This window comes from Centroberyx gerrardi, chromosome 14, assembly GCF_048128805.1.
Source record: "Centroberyx gerrardi isolate f3 chromosome 14, fCenGer3.hap1.cur.20231027, whole genome shotgun sequence".
In the NCBI taxonomy this organism is placed as follows: Eukaryota; Metazoa; Chordata; class Actinopteri; order Beryciformes; family Berycidae; genus Centroberyx; species Centroberyx gerrardi.
Window position 1 is genome coordinate 28620958 of NC_136010.1, and position 20555 is coordinate 28641512.

At 40.7% G+C, this 20555-nt stretch overlaps 1 protein-coding gene across 1 annotated transcript; it reads left to right on the forward strand.

Annotated features, from left to right (window-relative positions):
- The first annotated feature begins 867 nt into the window (after positions 1 to 867).
- Positions 868 to 17448, forward strand: clcnk (chloride channel K). The gene is made up of 19 exons (XM_071916699.1): positions 868 to 1015; positions 1673 to 1804; positions 1919 to 2047; positions 4468 to 4607; positions 4744 to 4821; positions 5944 to 6019; positions 6755 to 6880; positions 7696 to 7780; positions 8106 to 8207; positions 9455 to 9539; positions 9644 to 9802; positions 10237 to 10306; positions 10548 to 10643; positions 10980 to 11196; positions 14479 to 14612; positions 15443 to 15513; positions 16419 to 16499; positions 16587 to 16673; positions 17410 to 17448. The coding sequence occupies exons 1-19, from the start codon at positions 868 to 870 to the stop codon at positions 17446 to 17448; spliced, it is 2055 nt and encodes a 684-aa protein (XP_071772800.1).
- The last annotated feature ends 3107 nt before the right edge of the window (positions 17449 to 20555 follow it).

The window sequence follows — 20555 nt, forward strand, 5'->3', positions numbered from 1 at the left end:
AAAAACAACTAACAGTATCTAAAACACCAGGTTTTGGTGTCAGTGCCTCAGAGTCAAAGAGGAAGGGTTTATTTCTAGAGCTGCTGTTTTGCAGAGACATTCAACAATCCATCGTAGAAGAGGCAGAGAGACCAACAGTAGCCTCATTAAACCAGAATTGCAATGCAGCCACAAGACATGCCACGATCCCAGACACTGAAAGGCATTCTGGGAAACGTAGGAAGTCACAAACTGAAGTAGAAGTAGATGAGGCAGGTTGAGGGAAAGTGGGTATGCCAAAAAAGTTAATTACAGGGAAAAAAGGCCACAGAAGAACATGTGATTTCTTCTATTTTTCTCCACTATAGTTGGATTGCTAGGTTGATAATGTCACCAACAATTTATTAAAATGTTGAGTAGCATGAAAACTGTTCTCTCACATGGATCCATATCTGCAGTAAAGGCAGATGAAGGGCATTTAATGTTCCTTCAAAGAGTTAACATGACCTCCCCTCCCAACCATCACCGGTCCATAACTTCCATGCTAATTCCTTTTTAGAGGTCAGTTCTGCTACCAACCCACCTACACACACTCACACACACACATGCAACCATACAGAGAGATCTGACACGCTCCGCAAGCAACTGGTAGGTAAGTCTACCTGCCCTATTTATAATGGTTACAGCAACAACTGCTGTATTATAGAATTAATAATAGCCTACTTGTATTATCAAGTTAATCATCATTCTGAATTAAAGAGATATAGTTTAGTAATGCACAGTGATCTATGATGAATTGACAAACAGGCTTTTTCGTTGGCTATTTTCTTCACATACAATGTTTGAGACTTTATTAATCACACGGTAACACAAACATTTCAAGGCAAAATGAAGAGTCTGGACGAGGTTCCTGGGAGCGAAACCATTGGTGTGAAGAACCGGGAGCAAGAAAATCAATGGGAGACATCCCATAATGAGAGCCCTCTCCTTGATGATCCATGGAAACCATGCCAACGGTCCCGTGCATTTGTCAAAGGTCAGGCTGAAGTGGAAAATCATTAGAATCTGATCGATACTGAGCCGATCGATACAAGACTAGTTATTTTGGAGGCGATCTTCATCACTATTATATCTTCGAGTATTTGAGTTTTATTTTTCCTTAATGGGGAGTGCCATTCAATTGAAGAAATCATAGATTATGCTTGTCGTCTAGGACAGCCTGATCAATATGCACAAAGCTGAAGCGAGACACCCACTAAGACTTTAATCGGTAATGCTGTCAAAATCTGTACTTTTACTTAAACACTGACTGGGAGTCAGATTTTGAATGATTCACTCAAGACCGAATACTTGTTTAAGTTCCCTAACCCTAACCCTACTGTAACCCTATCACAGTATGATGTACTACTGTTATTTTGCACACATGCGATAATTCATATATCTCATACTTTTCATTGTTATATTTAGAATTAATAGGACATTTTACTGTTGTAATCGCTGGTTGTGGTATGTTTAAATACCCCCCATTTACTTATCCTATTGTTATTTGCTGAATCGTATTACTATTTTGCTTCTGCCACCACCCACTTTCCAAAGGGCGATCATTAAAGTTATTTTCTGCCATAAGTTACTTTAAGGGTCTGGAGTACAACTGATCCGTAAGGAAGAGTGACCCATGCTTTTCTGTCTGCAGAGTGTCTGCTGAAGCTGAGGTGTGTTTTGGGAGCAGTGTGTGGGATGGAGTGGTACGGCTACGCTGCTCTAGGCATCCTGACCGCCATCCTCAGCTTCTTCATGGACCTGAGTGTAACAAAGCTGCTGAGAGGTAAACACACACACACACACACACACACATGCTCACACACACACATTTACACAATACAAAAAGAGTGAGCGAAGGACACAGACGATTAATGATTCTCTCTCGCTCCACTTGTAGCTCACCAATGGCTCTACATGAGGCTGGAGGGCAACTGTCTGCTGCAGTTCCTCTGCTGGACTCTTTACCCAGCCTCCCTTTGTGCTCTCGCATCGTCTTTCTCCCACAATGTCTGTCCATTCTCCACAGGTCAGTGGGGAGCCGGCATCAAACCGGCCTTTCAGAGAATTTCATAGAACATCACCAATCTGCCCAGCAACAGTAATATATCATGCCAATTTTGAATTTTAGGTATACAAATATTTCTCAGAGGTATAGCTGCCGTTTCGACAGAAATAATGTTAATGATTGAGTTAAACCTCAGAGCGCAAGTTAGGTAATTGGTAAGCATGAAGGTAAAGAGGGAGCTCTGGTCAAAATCGAAATAAAAAATATAAATGGCATTGACTTTTTTCATTCATTCATGACCATGGCATTCATGGTGGTGGAAGGTCAGCAGGCTAGCTAGCTATAGGCTAGTATGACTAGCTTGAACCATAGACTGTAAAACATGGACTGTTTGAACATGGAAGGTCAGCTAGGCTAACTAGCTAACATAGATAACATGACAAGATGACAAAGTTATGCTATTTGTAAAATATACAAGAGAAGGCTTAAAGCAATATTCCACTTAGTTTTAACATGGGGATTATTCGGCTCTTGACTGCCATGAAAACCAGAATATAAACTAATCACCGAGATCAGATGCAGCTGGACGAGTTTGTAGTGTTCAGATTTTTACTTCCCATTCATTTGAATGAGGCCACAAAGTAGACTGAAAACTGACATTTAACACGTTGGTGAACAAATTCAACAACAGATCCTGCTTTTAAGACAATAAAGCAATCTTTGGTCTTTCGTCATTTTGCATTTCTGTTCTTGCTTTACACTAAAATTAGTATTTAAAAATAAAAGTAGATCCGATCTCCCAAACAGGAACTATCTCTCCCAAATGGTATTCCTCTGCTATGTTCTCTTCTATTAATAGAAATGCTATTTGGCAAAATTATGTTCTAAAATGTTGGACCCACAGTCAATTGAAAATCACAGCAGCAGGATCTGTTGTTGAATCTGTTCACCAACGTGTTAAATGTCAGTTTTCAGTCTGTTTTTGTGGCCTCATTCAAGTGAATGGGAAGTAAAAATCTGAACGCTACAAACTCGTCCAGCTGCATCCGATCTTGGTGATTAGTTTATATTGGAATATTGCTTTAAGTACAATAAAAGTACTTATACAATGTGGAAGGACATTAAAGGATATCATTGGACAACAACTTTCTCAGGACAAGAACATGGTGGAGGTCAGTACTGTTTGTAGCTGCTGTAGAAAACAAAAGTTATAGTTGGTTGTTGTCTTTCCCTGGTATATTAGGCTTCCTCACATTAGATTTACCATTGTGCCATATACACAGCAGTCTCAAATGTTGCTTCCTATGATTTAATCTATAATCGACTTTGGCTCCGCCCTTTGAGGTTGAACTCAACCACTGAAATGATGTCTGGCTCTAAAGCAGCTCTGCCTCTGAGAAATGTTTGTAGAATTAAAACTCCAACCTGCAAACAGATTTAAGAGGTTTTCCTCCTTCAGTCCCACATAAATATTTGTAGAAGATGAAAAACAGAGAAAGATATTTTGATTTTTCCTCAGGATCTTGTGGAAAAATTCTTCCCTATCCAAAGTTCATGGCATATAGAAAAAGTCAAGTGTGATATTATCTTTCAGAGTGGCATTTAAAGTGAGAGCTAGCTGGTATGAGAAAGTCAAATGTGATCTTATCAGTCTCAAAAAAAAAAAAAAGCCTTACGGTGAGTATGGAATATGTCAAACAATTTGTTTTGATTGGCAATTTATGACCTTTGTTTTAGAAAAGCACAATACAAATATTTAGTGTTATTAATGCAATCATATGTGTCCGGCCTATACCTTAAAGTCACCTCTCTCATGATTATTTTTCTGTTTTCCTGTTCAGGGGCAGAGAAGCACTGGCTACACTTGAAATCTGATTGGCCGCCTTAGATGCCACCCCAAATTTTCTTGCCTGTCATTGGCTGTTCAACTCTAACTAAACACTGGCTAAAATTGAAAATGTGTTTGTTTTATGTTACCAGTTTGCCCAAAGAAGCATCTTCAAGTTTAAAAGTTGGTGTCCATTGCCTCAAGTAGATTTATTTTTTATTTGTGATGACCTGAGATAGAGGAATTCGAAGATTTTTTCAAATGATTGCTCTGTGAGTTATTTTTAACACAGTGCGGCTTTAAGGTAGTCATTTTTGATATTTTGTCAAAATTCTTAATGTTCAAAGAAAGTTGGAACATATTAAACATCACCAGACTGGATTATCTAACTATGAGGTCTTTGCATTCTTTGAATTTACTTTACTCACTTAGCTTTAACAATCATAAGATATAGGCCCTAACTGCATTATGGTTCACTTTTAACGTTCAATCTCTGTTTTGCGCTGATGGTCCTTGGATCCCCCACAGAGGTCCTGGCCACCCCCTTGCCCTCCCTCCCATCCCATCAGTGTTTTTCAGTTTCAACATCTCACCTTGTTTCGTTCTTCTTCAGGCTCTGGGGTACCAGAGGTGAGGACCATGCTTGCCGGTATTGAAATGCCTCACTACCTGTCCCTTACCAACATGTTTGCCAAGTTCCTGGGCCTCATCTGTACGTTGGCTGCCGGCAGCACTGTTTTCCTGGGCAAAGTGGTACCAGACTTCATCTCTCAACATCTCTGTATACCTCCCTACCATACACAATTGGCAACTATGCTTTCAGATTATGTGTAGGCAATGTTGTTGTCTGTTTCTTTTCGAGTTTTCTATGATTTTATCTCAATTCCAGGGTCCGTTTGTGCACCTCTCCACCATGGTGGGAACCTACCTGAGCCATCTCTGCGCTCTCATACAAGGCAACAAGGAGGTAAAAGCAGGGAAGAAGTAGAGGGTAAACCCACCTAACCTCAGTTTACCCACCTTTTTATTTGTAGAATAGAGTTTACCACCTTTTTAGTCTGACATACATCTTAATGAGGCAAATTCATAGCATGCATCATTGTAAGTGGTGTCAAACTGATGTAATATAGGGTCTTTTAAGGAAATATTGGTGGTTGTTTGTTGGTGGTTGTTGAAGGCATGTCGGAAAATTTGCGCATGTTATTGAAATAACTCAATGATCATTTCCTGATAATTAAGCATAATAATTCATTAACCTTGTATTATTGTGTGACGTCCTTATGAAGCAGAGGTGGCAACTCACTCACTCACAGTCACATAACTTGGACTCGAGTCAGACTCAAGTCACAATTTTAACTGCTTGAGACTTGACTTGATGCATGAAGCGAAGACTTGAGACTTGACTTGTACCTTGACTTGAAAAGGTTTCTAAAGTCTTGACGTGAGAGGGACTTGAGATCTTGTGTTTGTGTAAATGACTTAGATTGAAAGTGATGAGATTTGTTCCAGCAGACGACTGAATTTAAATTCTTGAAACTGTTTATAGAAATCAAACTCATGATGTTCTTACCAAGTTTTTATCCTAAAATCATATTGCATTGAAAAGTCCTAGATATTTAGTTTTCTTTAAGATATTAAATTGATACTATACTCTTGATTTGTTCTGACTTGCGGTTCTACATTTAGACATGATATTAATGACATGGACTTCACTTGGTAATCTACATTTAGACTTGAGACTTGTGGCTCAAGACTTCAGACTGACTTGGGACTCAAGCAAAGTTGACTTGGTCACACCTCTGCTATGAAGTCTACAGCACATTTCAGTTGTTTTAGTCAGAAAAGCTGATGGTAGCCTAGAGATTACACAGGCAGGCTTGAAAATGTGGGTGTAGAAAGTGAAAGAGTGACACTCTCCCCTGCCTCAAAAGCTACTGTGATAGTCCCCTTGAGCAAGGCACTGAACCCCCAACTGCACCAGTGGAGCTGCTCAGTGGCCACCAGTAGCAGACCGTGGTTGTACTGGGCAGCTCCCACTGTGAATGTGTGGAACAGTATGAATATGAAGCAGGGCATATCTCTGTTTTAGGAGAAAGCTGCTGGAGAAATGCTGGTCGTAGCTGCTGCAGTGGGGGTAGCCAGCTGCTTCGGAGCTCCAATCAGCGGTGAGAGAGCCCAGCCACAAACCAACAAACCACATCTAACATAGTGCTTCACCATTTCAGAATCCTGATTTCTATGTATCTGGTGACTCGATCTCACACTTGTGAAATTGAGCTTGCGCTGGCCCATTCTGGTTGATGCCTCTCTGTCTTCCATTTTCTTCCTCCAAGCTTCACATCTTCACTTCTTCCCTTTCATCCTCCCTCACACCTCCGAAACGACTCTTTCTCCCCCATCATGTTTATCCTTTTCCCTCACCCCCTCCTCCTTTGATCACCTCCTCTCTACATGACATTTTCCTCCCCCCTATGATTACCACTTTGAATATACACATGCTGGAATGATAGGTACACATATCAGAGGACCAATCCTTATACTATGCATAAATAAGCACAAAGGCATCACACAAACATGGGAAGGGCTCTTGTAAAGAGAATCGATATAACGATATAACTTATACGATAACGATATAATTAATGTCAAAATAAAACATAAAGAAAGGACGGCTGTTTTCCATAAGTTATGTATCTTTTTCCAGTAATTACACCCATTTGTGTGTACACAATCTGACAAGTCAGTGTTTTCCAGTTTACATGACATTAGACAGTAGAAATCATCGTTTTTGACATTTGTCCCAAGAGTTCTGCTCCCTGTAATTGAGAATACCTAGGTCTAAGCAACTTCCCACCCCTCTATTTATTTCTACCATTCCTTCATCCCCTCCTCCTCTCCTGTAGGTGTGTTGTTCAGCGTGGAGGTGATGTGTTCTCACTTTGCCCTGAGGGATTACTGCCCGTGTTTCTTCTCAGCGGCCTGTGGGGCGCTGACCTTCCGCCTGTTCTCCGTGTGGAGCGGAGACGGAGGTAAAAGACGTCTGATCGACACTCGCCCCCTCATGGCTGTCAAGGGGAAGGTTCAAACATCCCAGCTCAGACCCGCTGACACCTAGACCCCGTACATGTAGTTCGCTCTTGTATGGAGAGCAAGTCAAGCCAAGCTCCATAATGTTACCTTGCCTATCGGCAAAGCTACACAACTGTTAGAACATGGCTTAAGATCTTTTATGAATTGCTAGGATCCATTCTTCAATTCAGCATACATTCAATATACAAAGCAGCACTTATTTCAATAAATAGTTTAAACTTTTATAATTGGTTTGCCTGTTATTTCCGCAATTTCTTAGACCAAAATACATGTGGATGGCGGTAGCAAGCAGTGTGAACCAATTCTAATAGTTGAGATTTTATTGAAACTATATGCTGAATTTACCAGAAGACCCTAACAATCTGTAAAAGGTCTTCAGTCATGTTGTATTAGGTATGCATGTTTGCCAATAAGCAAGGTAAAATCCCAGATTTTTAAATGGAATTTGGTGGAACAGAGAGAACATCACACATCGGGGCTGACTGAAAATATGCTTCTTTTCTGGCTAAGTAAACGTAAACGTAAATCTAATACTTTGGTCATTTCGCGGCCTGTCAGCGATGTTGACAGCTATCTAATTATCTGTCATGACAATTACTTGGGACATAAGTTTTGGGAAAATTAACAGAGACGTCTAAGCGGACAGACTGTAAAGTGCAATAAAATCTCAATGCAATAAAATAGGAGATGATTTGATTCTGAAAGGTCGTGGGAGAAATTGGAAGGACGACTCCAATTAGTTTTGTGTCCACAGAGACTCTTCAGCCGTTGTTCAAAACCAGTTTCTCCGACGCCTTACCTTTCTACCCACTGGAGATTCTGGTATTTGCGTCACTGGGGTAAGTTTATTTTTGACAACATCTGCATCGTTGAACAAGTTATTTGGTTGTATCTTACCTGTAAACCTGTTAATTCATACTGACATTTGTGCAGTTATTCATATTCACATCAGTGGCAGGAGAAAGTCTTTCACCACTTCTGTTTTTCCTTCTGTGATAATTAGCATTCAGAGGGTTTTTTTCATACCAATCATTTCCTTGCCCCCTCCATCCATCACTCCATCACTCCCAATCTAATGACTTCCGATAGCCTATTGCTGCCTGGGTTATAAATAAGCCTGTAGTGTCTGACTGTGGATTGGGTTTGATTTTTCTCCGAAAATAGGCTGCTGTGTGGAGCCGTTAGCTGCTCCTACCTCTTCTGCCATCGGTGGTTCCTGCGCTTCACCAAAACAAACCCAATCCTCATCAAGATGTTGACGACAGAGTGAGAGCTCAATCTTTACACTCTGAAATGCCAATTTGGATGCAGTGAGGAGTCACCTGCATTGCAAAACAGCTTCTTTAAATGAATGCACCAAGTTTTTGGGAGATTGGTCTGTTGGTCAACCTGGACACCGAAATCGTCCATGTGTCCTCAGTAGATCATTAGGTCAATGCTCCATGCTAACACTTTATTTCAATATGTTGAGTGATAGTAGGCCACTAGCATTATCCAAAGTAAAAAGAGTGACCTTTTAGTAATGAAAAGTTGATTAAATGTCATTTAATCAATATGGCTGATGAAGCCGGTTTATTTTTGGAACTATTTCGGGTGAACAAATTTGTAAAATTTACCATTCTCCCACACAACTGCTAGAATTTGTGGCATATAACAGTACTTACCATTTAGCTTAAGAGCTGCTACAATTTTATTTTCTCACTTTTTAGATAATGCTAGTTGCCTACTGTCATCATGCTAAAGTGTTAGCATGGAGCCCCAGACCCAACAATCTACCAGGAACACTTGGGTGATTCTGTGTTCTCATCACTTAATGGTGTCATGACCCGGCTCGTGAGCCATGACAAAGAAGGGAGATGCATGGCTAAGTAGAACAACGTGCCGATCTCCCCAAAACTTGGTGTATTCCTTTAAGGATAATCCACTTTACACTAGAACAGCCCAGACTCTATCATCCCCCTTTATTGATTTATGAATCATGTATAGCACAAAAACTATTCACCAACTTGATAAATCATTGTGCAGGGCCTAGAGGAGGCCAATTTCATTGGGCCCAAAAAAATTCTCTAGACAGTAATTTAATCTATAATCCCCAAAACATCATAAATTTGGTTTCTAGTTTGTATCTTGTAAGATAAAGTTGAGTTTTGTTTTAGTTTTTTTTTAATTTAGATTCATAAGGTTAATCAGTGTTTTTCAAATGCCAATTATGGTGAGGGTAAGACATTTTGGCTAAAATAGGTGTAGTTACTCAACATTTCTTTGACTTTTATAGACGATCTGTGCAGTGGGGCTTAATTTGAACAACATAATATACCTTTGACAACACAAAAAGGGGAAACGACCTGGGCAGGTCTAGTGTTAATGTTTATTCTGATGAGATCACAGAAAGCAGATAACCTATGAGAACTGACCTTTCAAAGTTTTTTCAATTTCAGCTGAAATGAATTGAATGAAAGTGACATTATAAGAATACCCCCTGTATATATCAACATGTGAATGCCTCTCACCAGGAAGGCTCTATACTCAGGCATGGTGGCCTTCCTCCTTGCATCTCTGACATTTCCCCACTCTGCTGGTCAATATATGGCTTCTAAGGTGGGAATGAGCAGTGTATAACGTCTACCATTTGTTTTCATTGTTGCCCAGCATACTAGCTTCTCTCGCATTCAGACAGTAATCTATTAGTTATATTTCCACAGCACACCATGAAGCAGCTCCTCACCTCCCTATTGGACAGCAGGCAGTGGGGCTCTCAATCCCACAATGCCTCTGTGGGACTGGAGCCAGAGCCTTGGTTGGAGTGGGGCTCATCAGGGAGTCCTGTCTACCTCTCATTGGCCTTCTTTCTGCTTATGAAGGTGCAGATATTAAGGAATCTTTGACCTCTGATGCAGGAAAACCTTACTTACTATTTAGTGGGTAGGATCAACAAGAAAATGAATCCATGCATAGTATCTGTGCATTAATGAAGACATTTCTGCATGAGGAATAGTTTCTGACACCCATCAAAAAGCAGCTATAATGCATTAGCTGTGTGACAAATTCACGATTTCAGGGCCCGCTCAACAGACCTTCCATAGCAATCACTTATATTAGTTTTGTCGCACAAACACAAGCAAATGTGAAATGTAAGTGGGCCTGTTTCAAGATTCATTTGTGCAAAAAATTGATTTGAGAGCACTGCAGATTGTCAATGACTCTTCCGCTATCACATACTACTGTGCTAGATGTACTAGTAGTGTTGAATAGAGATAAGCATTTGACTGTCTGTGTCTCCATTGTTCATATTGAGCTGTGGATGATGGTCCTAGCCTGCACTCTGCCTCTGCCGGCCGGCTACTTCATGCCCGTCTTTATCTATGGTGAGTGAGAGGAGAGGGCACAGTGCCACAATACAAAGCACTTTGGTTGGATATACAGTTCATTTTTTCCATTATACTACACAGTGGACATGCATAATTCCTTAAATCGCACAAATGCAAGTTATAATACAAGTTCAAGTTTTTTCATGCTATCTCCTCTCCCCAGAATGTGAAAAACAAGAGGCCATGTTGCTTGGAGGTTTTTCCTGGTATTGGTTCTGTATTTCTTTCTGTTTTCCAGGAGCAGCTATGGGCCGTTTGGTAGGGGAAGGACTAGCTTATGTGAATTCAGGCCAGCAGTGGGCTTCTGTAAATCCTGGGGGCTACGCACTGGCTGGTAGATAAACCTAGTTAATAGCTTTTTGTTGCTGAGATAGTGATGACATGTAGTCTCAAACCTGTTTATCTACAATGTTGATATCCTACTTGCATGTACCTGAACCTGTTTTGAATGTTGTACCAGCTAGGGTTCGACTCTAGTGGAAAAGTCTCTTAAGCAGCATTTAGACCATAGATAAACTGCATCATATCCATCATAACAGAGGTGGACGACACTGGCTGGCCCATATCTGATGTTTGATAAATACCAAGGTACCTAAGTACCAAACACAACTTGTCTATATTACTTAATTAGCTACAGTACCTTACCATGACCTCCCGTTCTGTCCTGTAGGTGCAGCAGCGTTCTCTGGGGCGGTAACACACACCTTGTCCCCAGCACTCCTGGCTCTAGAGTTAACTGGCCAGTTTGGCCACGCAGCACCCGTCCTCCTCGCCACCCTGCTGGCCAACGCCCTGGCTCGCTCTGGGAATCGCCCGTCCTTCTACGATGCCCTGTCCATCAGTAAGAGGCTCCCACACCTACCCTCTCTGCTGAAGGCCTGCCCTCGGTAAACAAACACAAGCTAGGGGGGGTCACACTTTTACAACTGAATACATCAAATTTTTGGGAGATTGTCTTGTTGGTTAACTTCCATACTAGTCTCCATGCTAACACTTTAGCATTCACTATGTTGAATGATAGTAGGCTCCAAGCTAATCTTGTGTAGCCAGACCTCCATGTGAAACTAACAGGATAACTTCTTGTCAGAAAATGTTGGATAACAAGACATTGCGGAGACAGAGGCAGCCATTCGATTGGCTTTGTTTTCTGTCCAGGTAGAAACAATTTTCCTTTATTAGTTTAGCTACGCTAACGGTAAAAATGGCAAAAACTTTCATCTTGAAGACTCTGCTCACGTCAATAATGGTGGCACAGGTAGCCATTCTAAAGGCGAAGGGATTGACACTGCATTATCCTAGTTGAAGTTCAGAGGAAGACACCGAAATAACAAGTGCGGAATGTTCTGTCTTCTGGCCACAAGCATTATCTCAAAAGTGAGAAAATTAGAACTTGTAGCAGGTCTAAAGTTAAATGGTAAGTAATCATAAATGATTACTAAGTCTGGCAGTTTTGTGTAGCAGAATGGTAAAATTTACACAAAATATGTCAGAAAAATAGCGTACTGTTTTGAACTAGCAGACACTATTTTAGGTGGTGGGCACTTGCCATATTATGAGTAAATATTGAAACCAGTGATGGCTGACAGTGAAGTTCCCACTGGGGTTGAATGGTTACAAAGCTGTTTTCAGTTCAATTTAGAGACTTCTTGCAGTGTGACAGGTGCCTGGTGAAAAAAATAACAGACCAAGAATCAAAATGTCAAGGTGCCCCTCGAATGAAATGAATTGAATATTTTGAACAGAAACACACGTCCCTCAAGCTGTTACTCCTTTGGTGATAGTGGATTATTAGCAAAGCCTACCTGTGTAATTGAGTTTTCTCGCCTATGTCAAACCACACTAGACTATCTTTCAATGCAAATGAGCTGTTGTGAGATAGAAATCAAATTGGCACAACCCTCAGCTGCTCCCTATACAGCATCCAGACTGAAACAGCATCAAATATTCCTCTGGCAAACTCAGACTCCTCAGTGGAGCAATTGATCGTCAATCAGACACCCCTAAAAAACGACTTGAAAATGTTTTCTCTGTCTCCTTGGAAAAAAACTAGTTTCACTGCTCCTTTGATGCAATAACAACAAGCAAGGCCCTCTCCTGAATATAGTGTTGAGGAACAGGAACAATACTGTCTGAGCCTGTAACTTGTATTAGGCTACATAACATATTGTAGCAACCTGAGGACTGCATTGTTACTGTTACTTGTTCCCATCATTGTTCCTATTTGTGCCTGGCATGGACACGTAAGCCCATCAGTCATTTTCTGGCTGCAAATAAACAGGCACACACTATGTTGGCAACACTATGGCCATACAGTAGCCTGTATATTGTTCTCTAATAACCATTAATAATAATATCCAACCATTTGATGTCTGTATATTCTTTTTGCTACATTACAATGTTTAAGCTACACTAAGCAATTTTCCGACCACTAGAGGGTGACAGAAACCGCAACACGTGTAAATACACACAGCAAAACTACTGGGTGACGGAAGCCCTTAAGGACAAACCGTGCATAAAGGCTAATGGCTTTCTCCCGCTGAAGGTTACACGTCCCACAATGACAAGTGAAGAGGTAGGTAGCAAGTTTACTAGCTTAACAAGTTTACTCACTTGCTTCATCGATTCTGCCATTACGAGAATTTTTTTCAGGGATGGGAGGGGGAGAGCGCTGCTTTCAAACAGCGAGGGAGGAGACAAGCTAGTTTTAAAAAAATGAAAAGCTACTGAATGGGTTGGGAGGAGCTTCACAGCTGGCTGCTGTGTGGCTATTTATTTATATAATTACGTCTCAGGATTGAAATCTCCACAAAGCACACATTAGTTTCAGCATTGGTTATAGGGTCTGAAATCGCTTATTGCAGGTTTAAGAGTGACAAGCTATGCCGTGTATTGCAAACACCCTGATGAAGGCACTCACTGATGCGTGTACATGTTTTTAATGTCTTAGCCCTCTAATTAAAGGCTTTTTTAAAAAGTAATAATTTTCATTTTCATATAAATAAATGTCTATTTTGCTACTCAGTGTCGATTGATATAACACAATAGTGATTCAACCTATATCCAGTTCATGAAAGCTTTTCCATTTGCTGTTCTTAACACCTGGTGTCTGGTAGCTCTTTACTGGAAAAAAAAAATTTGTGGCAAACAGGAAGTGATGTGTTTCACGTTTCTGGTTTGCTTGGAATAAATAGAAGAAGAACCTGGTAGTTTGCATGTGAGAAAAGGAAAAAGACGTCACAGTACTGGACACAATGTTTGATTGACAGGTGATCTAGTGCAGAAACACCACAGCAATGAGCACCAAAAATGGAGACGAGAAAAAAAAAAAAAAACTAGGAACTCACGGATTACCACTTTAACTTTAAAAACTCACGAGTGCCTTGGATTTGGACTTAGATTTTTCATGCCAAGAACACATTTGTTGTGATAATATTTCCTTTCTTTCTTTCCATGCCTCTATGTTTTAATACCTCAAAGAAGTGACAGAAGAGTCTTTAACTTCAAAAGAGTGAGCTTTCAAGCACACTTTTTCGCCAACATTTTTATTTTTTATTTTTTTTTACTATCAAAGGGTTTTCAGTTGGAGACACTGAATACTAAAACAAAACCCACTTGATTTATCTATTGCAGGTGATGTGTCCACTTTTGAGGCTGTTAAACTGTTGAAATTAACCACATTCAAATAAATGTTTTTGCAGGTCAATTTGAAAATAAATGGGAAATATTGTGCCCAGTGTAGCCAGACCTAGGATGAATACAGCTTTGCAACCACCCTTCACTATAAATAAATTATTCTTGAAATAGCTCAGCTATCTTCTGTAAAAAATAGATTTCATTTATATTTCAAAAGGTATTTCAATTTCATCTCAATTGACTGTATTGGATACAGATGCTCCATAGACTGCTTTTTCTAATTATTTGTCAAGAAATATAAGAAACTCCTTTTTGTGAAATAGCAGATTATTATTATTTTTTTTAATATACATTTTTTCAACTGCTTTGAAAATGCCTTGAGATGTCCAAAGAGAGGGGTATTTGAATATTGAATCAATATCAAATGAAATAGAGTGTTTCAACTGTGGTCACACTAAATCTGAGTTGATATTTATAACTTAATTTAATCACAGCTACTTCTGGTGCAGGTGTGACATGCTCCATGTTTCCTACAGGCTTTCCTCTACACCAATAGGAAAGCTTCTAGGAGCGAAAGCAGCACTGCTTCACACAGCTGGCGGGCCGGCGGAGGTTCAGCATGTTGTCAACACCAGCACTGAGGCAGAAATCCCTGTGGTGGACTCACTTGGTGGGTAGATGGATATTTGATTTATTTTTTTAACCGCAGTCTTCTGACTCAACAATCACATTTCATCCCAGTCTTCTCACAAAACAGCAGGAAACCATCCGACCTACCGCACACACTGACTCGCACTCTCAGCACAAGCAGACCGGAGAAATCATTCCAGTGTGGTGGGTGTGGGAGGATTTTACTCAGCAGTCTGTAAAACCTGCAGTGAAACCTGCCTCACCCTGCCTTAAAGAGCTGCTAACCCTAAAAGAATTCCATTAGTCTGGCTTTCAGTGGAGAGTTTTAGTGTCCCATGATGGTCTAAATGCTGTTTCAGAGGCTTTTCCACCCTGAGAAGAACGAAAATCTGGGGGAAACACTGAATAACTTTGTAACGTTTTGGTACGAAAATGGTCAAATTTAAAGATACTGAATATAGCTTTCATCCAAAAATATCTGTATCTGTAACAGCCTTCAAAAACCCATATTGGTCAAGACCTAGACACCACATAGAGCCCCTGAAAAGGAAAGAGGAAATTTAAGAAAATGTAAGAAAATTTAAAATATATATATGTGTTTTAACTGTTTAAAAAGCTGTAGCCCGTATCGTAGCTGGAAATTAAAAAGGAGCTAAAGGGGAGCTGAGAAATGTGAGGAAAATAGTCCACCAGCCAGCTGAGGCTTTCGGCAGCAGCACAATCCCATGGATGAATTTGTACATTTGCGACCGAGAGGTGTGACCAGACCACCAGAGAGATGCAGACACTCTGAACTGTAGCACGGACTGTGGCAAAAAAAGAAAATTGACTCCCTCTTTCCATCACCTGCTCTCCTCTTCTTTTTTTAAGAGTCGAGGATTTTACTGGGCCGCGTGCGCCGGCCGGACCTGCTTGCGTTCCTGCGCCGCAGTAAAAACGAGGTAAAGGGATTGATGCGGACAGAGAGTTGAGCGGGTTCAGGAAAAGGTCAATAACTGAACTGTGCGGTGCTGCTTGGAAGGCAGATCATGTGCTTACGAGCCATTTCATATTGACTGAAGTTGATGCAAAGCAGAGTATGAGAGTAGCAGCTCTCATACTCGGGTTTCCAGGCCGATTCGAAAGCCCATTCATGACAACTTTCCTTGTCCATCTAAAAGCATATTCCAGGCTTAAAGGGAACAGGGAAAGAGAAAATCCTTCCAAGGTTAGATTATATAAAAGATGAAGTCTGTTTTGGGGGGGATTTGATTATCTATCTTTGCAGTTTAAAGGAATAGTTCACCCAAAAATGAAAATTCAGTCATCATCTACTCACCCCCATGGCAGTAGAAAATCGGGTAAAGTTTGTCAGTCCATACAACAGTCCATACAACAGCTAGAGTGGCGATTTCAGCTAAATAAAATGTAAATGTCTTTTCAAGTCACTTTTGGATCTGTTGCCTTCAAGAGACTTGGATTATACTGTAAGAGCTGCATGGAGCCATTTTATGGTTATTTTTTACGTTATTTTTTGAAGACTGAAGTGTTGTTGTTTTGGAGAATGTACTTCAATGTACTTCTTTCCGGGGATCTCCGGGACTGTTGTATGGACTAACAAACTTCACCCGATTTTCTACCCGCATGCGGGTGAGTAGATAATGACTGAATTTTCATTTTTGGGTGAACTATTCCTTTAACATTGTCTATTACTCACATGATATCATATCAATAATGCACAACAATAAACAACAGCAGAGGATAATTTCCCAAAGTAAACTGAATGCCGTGTTCCCATAGATGGATTTTTTCCCCTATCAATCACAAATACGAACACAAATCTAAATTTGTTTGTGTGCTCCTTCAGGCTCCGGACAAACATTTGGACGAGGCTTGCCGTATCCGTCCGACATCTGTCCTGTTATCAGCTCACAACACCGTTCAGGAGGTCAGAGAGACTTTGGAAAATCTCATCAGTATAAGACGTGTCCGTGCATTTCAGATCAGTCGGTTCAAATCCTGTGTTTCCTCTCAGGCCCACGCCGTCCTCGGCCTGCTGGGAGCCGAGACTGTGTTCGTGACGGACAGAGGGAGGCTAGTCGGGCGCATCACATGGCCGCAGGTAACGAAACTTCCCGATGTATGAATATACTCGCCAACACTCACAAATACAAATAAAAAAAGACACTTTCATATGTTCTTAAAGGAATAGTTCACCCAAAAATAAAGATTCTCGGATGAGTGTTTTTTCTTCATACAACTTACCAGGGGTTCTCCAGCCTCGCTGCCGGAGAAGCTGTCTTCCAAACAATTGCAGTAAATGGAAGCCAGTCCTTTAGACTTCAAAAAGGGCAAAAAAATAAATCCATAAATGTACTTCATACAGTTTATGCAGCATAATCCAAGTCTTCTGACCCCATGCGATTGCTCTATGAGTGGAAAAAAAAAAACAGAAATTGTTTCCTCCATTGTATTCAGCTTCCGCATTACCAAACCGCACAAGATCACGCGGCCACGGAAGTCAAGCGGAATACAATGGAGGAAGACTCAATTTGCATTAAATAATTGATAAAATTTTGTTTTTTGTCAGATTTTGTACTGGCATGAGGTTAATGATCATTTCAATTTTTGGGAGAACTATCCCTTTAATGGGATTCTGATATCTGCCCCATGAGAGACACTGCATAGTCCTGTTATATTCGTCTGCGGGCATGTTTGCCTCCTCCATATGCGCAGTGTAAACACCCCTCACACTCTATGGATTAACATTGTGTTGGGTGGAGGTGGCAAAATGGCTGCCTATGAATACAAAGCAGTCATCTGTCCTTCCTTTCCCTTCTTCTCTTTTTCTCCTACAGATGAAGAGAATATTAGAAGACCTGGCCAAAGAAATCTAATCCCTCGGGCCTTCTTTTTCTTTCTTTTTTTAACCAAACATGAATGCATCTCTGTCTTGATTAGTGTGTAATACCAGGCAGACTCTAATAATGATATCACTTCTTCATTCCCTAGCCATAACCGTGTTTGCTGCACAAACAACATTGTCATTAGCCGGCGGCTCCTTTGATAAACATCTATCAGAGCTCGTTGGCTCGGCCATTATTGTAATTAGCAGGATCTCATCCTCTGAGGAGGCAGAACATCATCTCATTTGCTGACCCGGAGTTTATGACACAGCAATATTAAAAGTCATTATTGTGTGCCAGTGTTTTTCCTCTAAATAATATCTAGGAAAGATGAAAAGAAAAGCTTCTGAAACAGCATTCAGACCAATTGACACAATCTAACCCCGCCGTGAATTTTCCCACCCAAAAATTAAAATTCGGTCATTATCTACTCATTCTCATGCCAGTACAAACTCGGGTGAGTGTTTTTTCTTCATACAACTTACCTGGAGTTCTCCAGGCTCGCTGCTGGAGGAGCTTCTTCCAGTGAATGGGAAGTGAATGGGGAGCCGGACGTTCTGTGTCAAAAAGGGCAATAAATATCCATAAAATTACTCCAAAGCTTGTGTAGTATAATCAAAGTCTTCTGACGCCTGACAATCGCTCTAAGAGTCAAAAAAGCCTAATACCTCACAAGATGGAGGTCGCGCACTATCGCACACACAAACCTTGCGCGACCACGGTGGCTTCGCGAGGTTTGGTAATGCGGAAGTACATGCAATGGCGATCGACTTAGATTTTCATGAAATAATGGATCAAATTACGTTTTTTTCGACTCATAGAGCGATCGTCAGGCGTCAGAAGACTTTGATTATACTTCACGAGCTTTATGGAGTAATTTTATGGACATTTATTGCCCTTTTTGAAGCAGAACGTCCGGCTCCCCATTCACTGGAAGAAGCTCCTCCAGCAGCGAGCCTGGAGAACTCCAGGTAAGTTGTATGAAGAAAAAACACTCACCCGAGTTTGTACTGGCATGAGAATGAGTAGATAATGACCAAATTTTAATTTTTGGGTGAACTATTCCTTTAACCACATTTCTCCATGTGTATCTGTTAGGGGTCCACCGATATGGGTTTTTGATAACGATACTGATTTTTTTGGACTGAAGCTGCTGATACCTGATATTTTGTGCTGATATTCAATATATTTACATTTGACCATTTTTATGCCAAGATTCAGTGTTTTTCCCCAGAATTGTATTCTTGTCAGAGTGGAAAAGCTTCATCATGTGATACTAAAACTCTACACTAAAACTATTGAAATTCTTTTTGGGTTAGCAGCTGGGATACATTACTGCTTTTAAATGAAGAATAGATGGATAAAATATGCAAAGTTAATCAACTTTTAATGCAGATTTTACAGTTTCTCTGTAGCTGTGGTCATGGAGGAACTTCTGTCAGATCAGAGGTGGACGATATCTGATATTTAACAGGCCACTGATATATTAGATGTATCGGTCGAACCCTAGTATCTATGAACTGAATATTGTTGTTCTCTAAAATTAAAGTCCATTTTCAAAGATGGAATATTGTGAAATTGGTAAATTCACAGGGTGTCTGAAAAGTCTGGAATGATAGGATTAAGTAGCACCATATATTTTTTGTTGCACTTGTTTTCCCCACACACACCCTAACTGTCAGGATGGCTGATTGGTCTGAATCACCAGGGCTTCTGGTCTCCAAATGTGTGGGTTTGAATCCCACTTATGAAAAGCAGCTTTGATCCTCGTTTGGGTGTCAGTTTCCCAGTGTTTCCAGACTTTTGATGATTTTGATGAGGCAATAAGTCCTGAACGGCTGCCAGTGTGCAGATGCAAACTGAACTCTCTGTGAACTTCTGCTTTCATGGGTCCATTTCTCTGACAACTCAAGCCTTAATACCACCCAGACACAACACTACAACTTCCAGCTCGTCAGCATCAAAGTGTAGCTCTCTTGTTTGACAATCTTATCATTCGCCACACCGTATTTCTCACCCTTCTATTGTGTCGGATTTCCATCTCGCAGCAGAACAACTGCAGCCATTGTTGTTGCAGCGAAGGACTAATTAAAACTCCAATCAGCAGATTGTTCTGCTGAGGGGTTTTGTCTCCTTGATGAATATGATCATATTAGCCCTGCATCGCCTTTTGTTCTCTCTCTATCTTATCTGCTTTAATTGAACACTATTCAGAGTTGCACTGCGATAACAATAGGGGAAGGAGCCACAGTGCGCCACACGGCGAAGCTTCACTTTGAGTAAACTTCTATTAAAAGCACACTGTGACAGATAACCCCCCCCTCTTCTATTATCTCTCACTCTCGAACACACAGTCATGCTGATACATGCATACACATGCACAGGCACGCTGACATACATGTCCGCATACACACCATGTGCCTGCTGACATGCTCCATCTCGTTCTCTTTTTCTACTCTCATCTTTTCTCTGCACCGCTCCCTTCTGCCCGCCGCTCTCAGACAGAAAAGTGTGAATAATGGCTAATCATGGTTGGGAGTCAGACAGATAATTGGGTGCACGCTTTCTTTCCTCCAGACTTCTTCTCCCCTCTCTCTCTCTCTCCAGTTTCAGACAAAAACTCTCAAAGGAGACACATTTTCAATTTCCTATGTAATATTTTCTCTGTTCAGACAGCTTTGGAACCACCTTGTACAGCACATATAACAAAATTGATGTTTTATGCCAAGATATTTACACAATTATCATTTGGCTCCTCACAGTTCAATTCTACACATGATATGAAATTTTAGAATGTACATTAAATAAAAAAATGTAACTCAACAGTGGAACTATCGACATTCTTTGACAAGATCATATGCCTCAACCAAGGAGAAAAGACAATTTGGAGTCTATCAGTCTTTGTATCTGAAGATGAGGCCGTTAAACCTTTCCAGAGAAGCCATTTTGAGAATTGCCCCTTGAGATGGCTCCCAGATTGTCTGGGGTTTTTTTTCTTTTGTATCAGTCATTGCTGGTGGATGAGACCCAAGTCCTCTTGTTGGGTCTCCTTTCAGAGATTGCCATGAAGATTGCTGGCTTGTTTTTTTCCCGAAACC

Bases quoted from the DNA above. Each gene is read 5' to 3' on its own strand.
- clcnk (XM_071916699.1), top strand. From the start codon at position 868: ATGAAGAGTCTGGACGAGGTTCCTGGGAGCGAAACCATTGGTGTGAAG. The intron at 2,048-4,467 runs GTCAGTGGGGAG...GTTCTTCTTCAG, and splicing joins TGTCTGTCCATTCTCCACAG to GCTCTGGGGTACCAGAGGTG. The intron at 15,514-16,418 runs GTAAAGGGATTG...GTGCTCCTTCAG, and splicing joins TGCGCCGCAGTAAAAACGAG to GCTCCGGACAAACATTTGGA.